At 48.0% G+C, this 9,117-nt stretch overlaps 4 protein-coding genes across 5 annotated transcripts; 1 reads left to right on the top strand and 3 right to left on the bottom strand.

The window, feature by feature from the left end:
* Nucleotides 1-66: 66 nt before the first annotated feature.
* On the bottom strand, nt 67-1,699 carry Uros1 (Uroporphyrinogen III synthase 1). The gene has a single exon (XM_017239070.3). The coding sequence runs from the start codon at nt 1,366-1,368 to the stop codon at nt 538-540; it is 831 nt and encodes a 276-aa protein (XP_017094559.1). The 5' UTR covers nt 1,369-1,699; the 3' UTR covers nt 67-537.
* A 79-nt stretch (nt 1,700-1,778) lies between these two features.
* Nucleotides 1,779-4,710, bottom strand: LOC108123930 (uncharacterized). Its single transcript, XM_017239340.3, has 3 exons — nt 4,434-4,710; nt 3,996-4,367; nt 1,779-3,914 (listed from the first exon to the last, which is right to left on the bottom strand). The coding sequence occupies exons 1-3, from the start codon at nt 4,532-4,534 to the stop codon at nt 2,276-2,278; spliced, it is 2,112 nt and encodes a 703-aa protein (XP_017094829.2). The 5' UTR covers nt 4,535-4,710; the 3' UTR covers nt 1,779-2,275.
* Nucleotides 4,711-4,877: 167 nt separating this feature from the next.
* On the top strand, nt 4,878-6,595 carry Rbm13 (RNA-binding motif protein 13). Its single transcript, XM_017239335.3, has 4 exons — nt 4,878-4,997; nt 5,056-5,102; nt 5,169-5,955; nt 6,328-6,595. Exons 1-4 carry the CDS (start codon nt 4,983-4,985, stop codon nt 6,490-6,492), a joined length of 1,014 nt encoding a protein of 337 aa, XP_017094824.1. The 5' UTR covers nt 4,878-4,982; the 3' UTR covers nt 6,493-6,595.
* A 981-nt stretch (nt 6,596-7,576) lies between these two features.
* Nucleotides 7,577-8,940, bottom strand: e(r) (enhancer of rudimentary). Of its 2 annotated transcripts, XR_001773216.3 has the most exons (4): nt 8,804-8,940; nt 8,344-8,432; nt 7,776-8,246; nt 7,577-7,721 (listed from the first exon to the last, which is right to left on the bottom strand). XR_001773216.3 is itself a non-coding variant. In XM_017239336.3 (3 exons), exon 3 carries the CDS (start codon nt 8,235-8,237, stop codon nt 7,923-7,925), a length of 315 nt encoding a protein of 104 aa, XP_017094825.1. In that variant the 5' UTR covers nt 8,238-8,246; nt 8,344-8,432; nt 8,804-8,940; the 3' UTR covers nt 7,577-7,922. The 2 variants fall into 2 exon arrangements, 1 of the variants encoding a protein (XP_017094825.1); XM_017239336.3 differs by having other exon boundaries at nt 7,577-8,246.
* Nucleotides 8,941-9,117: the final 177 nt, after the last annotated feature.

Here is a 9,117-nt window from a genome sequence, read left to right as displayed (position 1 = left end):
AATTCTTAAAAACATTTAGTCTTCGTCTTTCTTTACACCCATTTGACCCACAAAGTACACCAACTCTAAATTTAGATACAATTTATTTAGCTTGATCGAAAACGTTGCCCGGCATTTGATGCCCGCTAATTTTGTACTCGTTCGGAGGTCAATAGAGAAAAAACAATGGGTTTGAGTCTTTTTTTCGGCGTTTGGAGTGGACATTGTAAATCTAGATTCAAACACTGGTCAGTTTTTATAAAATATAGCGTCAGATTGGAGGGATATATATAGTAAATAGTACATCTTTACATTCCTCAAGGGTGTCTTAAAATGCTGACATACGTTCTTTAATTATACTATTTAGACCCATAAAGTATACACAAATGTATAGTTAAAATTTAGTCTAGACTTTAGATTCCGCATAATTTGATTTTGACTGGAGGCTATTCAAAAATTGAATCTATATACCACATATTTCCACATGACCGACAAGAGAGCGAATTAGAATCAGACTTTACAATATCCTACTCCACAAATTCTTAGAGATTATGGTTCCTAGTTATTATTCTCCATCGCCAATCTCTCCCGCTCCTTGAGCAGGCGCTCTCTGCTATCCTGAGGGTTCAGCAGAACCTTCACTAGGTGCTCCACTGTGGGCCGCTCGGCGGTGCAGTAGACCTTCAGGCCCTGGGACTCCAGGGCGCGACGCGTGCTTGGCCCGATCGCCACCAGCTTCCACTTGTCCATCGAGAGGTTCCGGGCACGGAAGTACTCTTGGGCACAGTTGACGCCGGACGGTGAGAAGAATGCCAGGAACTCGATGGAGTCCCCATACGTAGCTATCGCTCTCTCCACATTCTCCGCCAACTCCGGGTGGCAGAGCGTGTTGTACACTTCGCAGGCGTCCAAAGCGAAGCCGTTTTCAGCTAGCTTCGAGAGAAGCGTGTCGGTGGCCAGGTTGCCACAAGGGATGAGCAGGGGCAGGTCACGGGACCCGTCAAACGTCTCCACAATGTAGTCGCCCAGGGCCCGGGCGTTGCCCGTTTGCTTGCCGTGGGTGAATAGCTGGTCCAGGGTACTGAGGGCAAGATTGTGGGTCACCTCGCCCACGGCGTAGTTATGCAACAGCTTCCACCCGCCTGGCAGTTGGCCGAGATTCAGGGACTCGGCCACCGCCTCCACACACCGTGGCGATGTGAAAATTATCCCGGCGTACTTGTCAGGCGTCTGGAGCTTTTGTCGCAGCTCGGGCAGGTTCTTGAACCCGAAACTGAGCGTGGGCACGAAGACCGGCCGAAAGTCATGCTTCTCCAGCGTTTCCGCGTACACATCGTCCGTTTCCGATCCGGATTTGAAAATAATCACCGTCCGCTGGCGACTGCTCATCTTGTTCTCCTCGACTCGACTTGATTCCGATTGGGTGTTCCGCCTCGTTACTGTCTCCGCCTCGGCGTCTCCCACTGCCAGCCAGTGCGAATTATTTATATTTGCTATTTACTTTTAGATTCCTCGGCCGCTTGTTGCTAATTTCGTCATTTTGTTGCACTTTGTGGCTGTTTCTGTTCCTGTCTCTGTTGCGCTGCCCTTCGGAACCGCTGACAGCTGATTTGCCGGTGCGCAGAGAGTTGCCAGATAGTTTCGCCGATGTATCGATTGGCGCCTAGTTTTGAATTTGAAAAGCAATAAAAGGGGGAATTTTTAACATTCAAATCGAAATTTGACTGTTGGGGTATGTGATTAATTTCATATATATAATAAATTATATATATAATATTTATATAATAAACAAGAGTATATTTATTTAAATATTTATTTAATTCATAAACTTCAAATTACCAATAAATAAATTGGGTTAATAATCACAAGCCAAAAATGTATAGTATAAATTGAGTTCGTTTGTTCAGTTGCAGTGTTGGTTTGTCTTTTTCCTATTAAAAAAATGAACACGAGAGCCTCTCCTTTGATTTGGAGTACCTTAACCTTTAACATCTTGTCAACCAGCTTCGCAAAATTACTAAAATCTTAGTGCCAAAGACACAAATGCAATCTTGAAACAGTAAAATAGTCAGTGGAAATTCAAGTGTCTAGTCAAATCCTGAGTCTGGCAGTGATAACCATTCCTTGAACACAAGCGTTATGCCTCCAAAAAATTGTTGTGGGCCAATAAAAACTTAAAAGTACTAATTGAAATAAATTAATTCTCGACGGCCAAAATATCAAAAGTCAACCATTGACCGCGAGTTTCTTCAGTGGGTCTTCACCGCAGCCTCATCTGCGTCCAGGTAACGATGCCTCACATCTTCCGACTGCTCTCAATCCACTTCCTGAGCAGATCGCCGGGCTGAATCGTTTGCTGCTGCATGGGCTTTTGCTGTGTTTGAGGCGGTGGCACATGCTGCGGCATCGGCATCTGCTGCAGGGAACTTCTTCCGATGGACTGGTACTCAGAGGTCAGGGTTGGTGCCGGCGAGGCGAGAGGCGGCACGACTAGGTTCCGCTGGCTCTCCCGGAGTTCGGGCCATCCGTAGTCGCTAAGGGGCGGAGCGCTCGGAGCACCGGATCCCCACTGCTGTTCCATTCGCGCGGGCTGCGACTCGAAGCCAGAGGACTGGGAGGAAGTTCGCGAGATCTGCTGCGGCTGCTTCTCTTCGTAGTGCCGCATCAGGCTGGCGGTGCCCAGGTCCTGGTTGATAGATTGGGTGGCCGCCACCCAGGCACTCACATCGCCCCCACCAAGATTCCGGTTCGACATCGGCAGCCGCGAAGGGTTTATTAGATTCTGAGTGGACCTGGCGAATGGCTGGGCCTGGCTGAGATTGGTGGTCGAGTGCCGGTACCAGGGCGACTCCATCGGCCTTGCAGCAGATGCCCTTTGTTGCTGCTGGAATCCCATTGAAGGAACACCACTTCCTCCGTAGTTTGAGCGCCATCCCAGATGTTGCTGTTCCTGCTGCTGGTGTTTGGACAGACGAAGTGCGCCCAGTGAAAGCACGGAAGCCGGCGGCATGTGGACGCTTCTAGGCGAAATGGTCGGGGCTGGCGACATGCAAACGGAGGCCGAGGGTAAGGACATGTTACTGGCGCTGTTGTTGTTGTTTCCGACAGTGCTGCTGCATCCGCTTAGCTGCTGGCTGAGAAGGCTGAGGGTCTCCTCGTCGCTGATGCACTCATCGGCGCACAGGCGATGGAAGCTCTCTCCGGCGGTCTCGTCAGGCGATGGGTGTTTGAGCAGACTGGAATTTCCGGTGGATAGCAGGACCAGGGTGAGCACACTGCCCAAAAGTAGAAAGACCACGTCGTCGATGACCACAAGATCGCGGATTTTCGCGTTAGCACTCCACATGAGCAGGACAACCGTGAACCGTGTGAACTTGAGGCCGTCGTTGATTTTGTACAGGAAGCTTAGTGCGAGCATGACGTACGGATAAAGGTTGTAGTAACATGAGGCGAAGGTGGCTTGCTGGATTTGCTGCTGGTTGAGGCCAACGGAGTAGAGCAATAGTTTGCCAAAGGTTCTGGCGTAGAGCAGCAGCTTCGCAGACGTCTCCTCCTTCTCCAAGAGTCTACCCACGCTTCCCATCAATACTCGGACGAGTGCCAGTCCATGAGAATAGGCCTTGAACATAGTCGTTCCAAAGAAGTCGCCCAGCAGCCACTTGAACTGGGCGCCCGTGGCTTGTGGCAGATGACAGAGCAGGCATATTATGTTGCCGATAGTGAGCAGTGTCATCGCCAAGCGATAGAAGTGCAGTTTCCGTTGCCGCTGGGCGCTTGCAAGCCGGTTGAAGTGGGGTTGCTTCAGGAGCGCAGCTCCCTTGATGATAAAGTTCAGGAACTTGGAGCCTAGGACCATCTTTTTCTTCTCGTGCAGGACCTTGTTCACGTGCCGCTCGCAGCTGCTACAGAGCCGGAACTGTTGCTCCAATTGCTCCCTGTGAAATTGGATCCGTGTTATACCTTATAGATCACAAAGTCTCCAGGTTCTCCTGCTTATTCCCCAAAGTATTTCTTACCTGTACACCTTGAGCTCTTGCTCGAATCGAGACTCGTTCTTGGGCTCGAACTGGGAGAGCTTCTCCACCTTGAGACGCTGTGCTTCGTTGCAAAGGTCGCACAGGCCGTTGGTCTGGGCTGGTGCAGGATTTGCGGCCAGGACGTCGGCGTAGTAGGAGTTGGCGCATATGCTGGAGCTGCCCTGCGAGTGGCTCTTGTCGGAGTTGTGGCTGCAGTCCCGCTGCGAGGTCATGTCCCGGTTGTAGTCACCATCCTTGGTAAAGCCGTTATACTGGTCGCAGTGCGGACAGTTCCAGCTATTCCGCTCTGGGTAGGGCACACGGGTGTTACCGTTGCAAAACCAGCAGTTCACGTGGGCGTTGTAGCGGGATCTATACGAGGGAGGCATTAAACTCATTAATTGAATTACTTTAATAAATGAAACTGTACAAACTCACCGAATATTCATGTAGCCCTTGAAGACTGCCAAGGCGGTTACAAAAAGTATAGCCACAAATGGCAAGCCAGTGACGGCTTGATTAATAACCGCTGCGATCATTTTTGCGTAATCCTTTAGGACCTGGTCCTAACAAACGTTTTCAGGCACTACTTCCTTGTAGCGCTGCGTTTCTACACAAAATTAACCAGATTTTCAAGCGACGCCGGCGACGGAATCCTATTTTTGCGCGGGTTGAATTCCTTACCGCATGGCCATTCTTACCCCATCACTATGAAACTATCGATAGGCTATATATTTTTTATTCCAGTGCTGGAAAACGATAGTGTGGCGATAAGTACTTTCTATTAATATGTACCATCGCTAATACGATAGTCGTTACGGCCAATAGTATTTTAATTCTGGTATATTTGTTATCGATATTAGCTTAGCTGCTCACCACTGTTGGTACTGTCATCGCTATTAGTGTTTTCCTTTTTTTGAAGGTGCCGCTCGTTGCACGTGTTCCATATTGTGTTTGGAATTTAGAGGATAAATCGACAGCTTCAAAATGCAGCACGACGATGTAAGCTGGTGGCATGCTAACCAAAAAATAAACTAAAAACAATTTGCTTCTTTTGCAGGTCGTTTGGAGCATCATCAACAAGTCATTCTGTTCGCATAAAGTGAAGTGAGTTCTTGAATCCGCTGATATTATGAGTGTAAATGTTATTAACCGCGGCTTTTTTCCAACCAGGACCGACACCCGCACCTTCTGCCGGCATGAGTACAACTTGACTGGATTGTGCACCCGGAGAACATGCCCCCTGGCTAACTCTCAGTATGCCACCGTGCGCGAGGAGAAGGGCATCATCTACCTATTCATCAAAACCGCCGAGCGCGCACACATGCCCAGCAAGATGTGGGAGAGGATCAAGTTATCCAGGAACTTCGAGAAGGCCATTGAGCAGATAAACGAGAACCTAGTCTTCTGGCCCAAGTATATGATCGCCAAGAATAAGCAGCGTTTCCTAAAGATCACCCAATACTTGATGCGAATGCGTAAGCTAAAGCTGCGTCGCCAGAAACTGATCGTTCCACTCTCCACCAAGATCGAGCGGCGGGAGGCTAGGCGCGAGGTGAAGGCTCTGGTGGCCGCCAAGATCGACAATCACATTGAAAAGGCCCTGATGGATCGTCTCAAGAACGGAACCTACCGCGACATATACAACTTCTCGCAGACGGCCTTCAACAAGGCCCTGGAAGCTGAGCGCGTGGAGGAGGATGAAGACGAAGAGGAGGAGGAGGACGAGGAGGAGTTGGAACGCGAAATGGACGTCGATGGCGATGAGCGCGAGGCAGCCGATGTTCACAGGGCACTACTCGACGAGGAGTTCGTGGAGGCAGATACCGATGACGAAGATGAAGATGAAGACGATGCGGACTCTGATGCCTACGAAAGCGATTCCGGGCAGCGGGAGCAGGTGGAGATGGACAGTGATTTCGGCGAGTCGGACGAGGATGAAGATGGCGATGATATTGAGGTGGGTTTTCCGAAAATGTTACCAGGTTTTCAGTTGGCAATTTGTTGGATAGATCCCTTGTGGAAATGTGTCCTGAATGCATTTCTCTTCAGGCTTCTACAAGCCTTCTACGAACATTCTGACCCGAACAGACCCCCGGGAATTACCATAATTAGTAATGGCTAAACGGGTTCTATCCGCGATCGCAAAGCGATCCGATCTCGAGCCGTGTGAGAGCTTTCGAGCAATCGCCGCTTTTCATTCAGTTGTCGTTTTCATTCAGTGCACCGCGCAGAGTTCTACTCAGTAGCTCACTAGCCGACTAGCTCCAGCAAATTGCCAACCGAGAATCGTAAAAGATATACAAATGACTAACATTGTTAATCGCAACAGGATCTGAAAGTGCCCGCCAAGAAATCCGCCGACAGTAAATCCAAGAAGGACAAGAAACCGGGCGCCGGAACAAGTCGTCGCAGTCGCGCGAAACCGAAAGTGGAGCTGGAGTACGAGTATGAGGTGGAGAATGAGGCTGCGGCACAGAGGCAGATGCGCCATTAGCCAGGTCCAAAAAGCACTCCTCCCCCTTTTAGCCTTAACGCTTACTGTTTAGCCAATTAAATGTTTAATGCCGGTTAAGAATAGATTTTACCACAAACTGAAACTGAAATCCAAATTACCAAAATCTTAGTACTCTTGTGCTGCCAAAACGAAAGAGAGGGCAACATATGTGTGTCTCTGTTCTGGCCAAAAACGTGGAAGCTGACATTGAAAGTGCGTGCAACGAGGGCGAAGGCGGCCGTGGGGGCTAACCATAGCCCGGCAATGCAACAAAAAACCAGTTTGATTAATATTCTAAAAACTATAATATTTGCCAGAGCTGCACTTTTTTGCATACCCTGTAAGTCGGCGGAGTCGTGGGGTAGCTTCCCACGAAGTACCTTTCGACCTTTCGAGTCATAAAGTAAATAAGAAACATAAACAAACCTTGAATGCGCTTCACAAAGTGCTTTAGAATCACAGGGTCAGGAGGCACCTCCCATCATGAGGAAGTGCGGGGTATGAACCACGTTTATACTCAACTATAAGCCTGGTGTTACTATATATTAAACGAAATGCTGTCGCGGAGCTAATTAAATATCGCATGCCAAGTTCAATGCAGCGCAGCCAAGCGATGCTGAAAACCCAACCCACCGCCGGTAGATCGGATCGTATGGGATTGGATATGGCACCTCCCCAAGGTCACCTAGCATCTGGCATCTGCGGGCAAAGGTTCTGTTTGGCTAAATCCGGCTTGGCCCATAAAATTGTGTGGACTATTTGGGTTTATCGCCAGCCGGGGGCTTGGGTTTATTACCCAGGGCGAGATCTGGCCAGGCCTCTTCTCAGTTCCCGTTCGGAACCTTCCGATAGAGTGCCACTTTTCGTAGCACTCAAGTACTGTCTAGTTATTTGGTTGCTAAATGGGCTCCCACTTATCGGCAGCTCAAAGGGTGGAGACTGCAGGCACTAATAAATTACTGATTATGGGCTATTAGTCCCAAACTAGTCGCTTTCTAGCCACTCTAGGAGGCGTGTCTGTACTGACAGCGGGTGGTCTTGGACGAGATTAAGATATCTCCTCTTATTTAAAACAATCCATGGCTTAGGTTGAGTGTATATACATTATATTGGTACATATAAAGTAAAATTTTCCATTTCTAATTTAAACAGTTTCTCGTTCTCTTTGTTTGCATTGTCTGCTCGCCAGCGATTTCTGGTACGTTTCGAGATGCATTTGGCCAATCCAACTGGGAAGCAGACAATTCATTAAAAATTCTTTTAAAATTATATATATAACCAACTCCTTTGAGTAGGAAACGTCAAAAGCAGTGTCCCTTCCGTTCTTCATCTCTTGGCGGCGTTTCCTCTTGGGTGTCGTCAGTTGGATTGCGTTTATACAAATGAGGAGTGCGTGTATATTAGCTGTAGTGTTACTTTGTATTTGGCTTTTAGGCGTTGGGGCTAAAGGCTGCCTGGCGGAGGAGCACGTAGATCTTCTCCTTGATCCAGTCCTTGTTGTAGGGGGCGTAGGTGTTGGTGCTCTTCTGGTAGACCATGCAGCTGATGTCCATCAGAGTGTCAATGAAGTCGAACAGCTGGCTGATGTCGTAGGTGATGGTCGGGGTGTTGGGGTTACGGCGCTTCAGATGCTCCTCATAGATCTTGCACACGCCCTCCATGCACTCGTTGACGCTCTCGTAGTCGCAGTAGGTTCGCGTCTCCGGCCGATTTCCTGGCTGGACCAACAGGATTGTGTGCGACATCTTCGTGCTCTGTTGGGGGACACAAAATAGTTAGAAATGCAGTTTCTGGGCCTGCAGTTCGGGAGGAACCATTTCTCCCGCCAGATATTCTGGCTCTCAGGCTCACCTTTTTCGGTTCGCCTAAACGTAGAGTAGATTCCGAGACTTTTTGTCTTCTTTTTAGTTCGCAGTCGCTTTTTAAAGTTCTCGAGGATTCTGCAAAAACAACAAATCATCAATTGACGAAAAAAAAAAAGTTTTGGGCATCCCATCGCTCCGTCTCCCTTGCACTTGCGTATCGATACCAGCGATACACCCGCAGATTATTTTTTAATCTTGCGGGCCTTAAATGGTTTTCCACGGACTAAAACGAATTACTTCTCGGAAGCTATCCAGCTATAAGCCAGGAAAAGGGTTTATAACGTTTTCCATGTTGTGTTTTTGCCGCTTTATTAACACAACCAAACACATGCACACATACACAAGAACACGGGCAAATACAGGCGTGTGGCCACTAACAATTGTTTTGTATTAGAGTTTACTATTTTTTATTTAAATATTCGTGCTCTGTTGTATGCTCCACTTACCTGATATGCTCGTAGACTGCTTAAAATTGTATTTTCTCGATTCGAGACAGGAGAAGTCGGCAAAATTGCGCTTGCTTGCGTTTAGATTTTTTTTTTTTGCTTGCTTCTGTTCGGCTAGTGATGGACAACACTAAAATTCAGTGTTGTAAGCCGGCTGATGGTAGATGGGGATGACAACCTGGTTGATGATAGAAACAAATATCAAGAAAAGTGCCATTCTTATTCAAATTTGTTATAATATCAAAGCAAATACACACTTTAAAAAACAATTTACAAATAATAAGCCGCAGGTTAAAGCAACAGCAGAATGTGTT

The sequence above is a fragment of the Drosophila bipectinata genome, chromosome XR (assembly GCF_030179905.1).
Source record: "Drosophila bipectinata strain 14024-0381.07 chromosome XR, DbipHiC1v2, whole genome shotgun sequence".
NCBI classification, from domain to species: Eukaryota; Metazoa; Arthropoda; class Insecta; order Diptera; family Drosophilidae; genus Drosophila; species Drosophila bipectinata.
The sequence above is the reverse complement of the archived record's forward strand: the minus strand, read 5'-3'. Positions and strand labels throughout refer to the sequence as shown.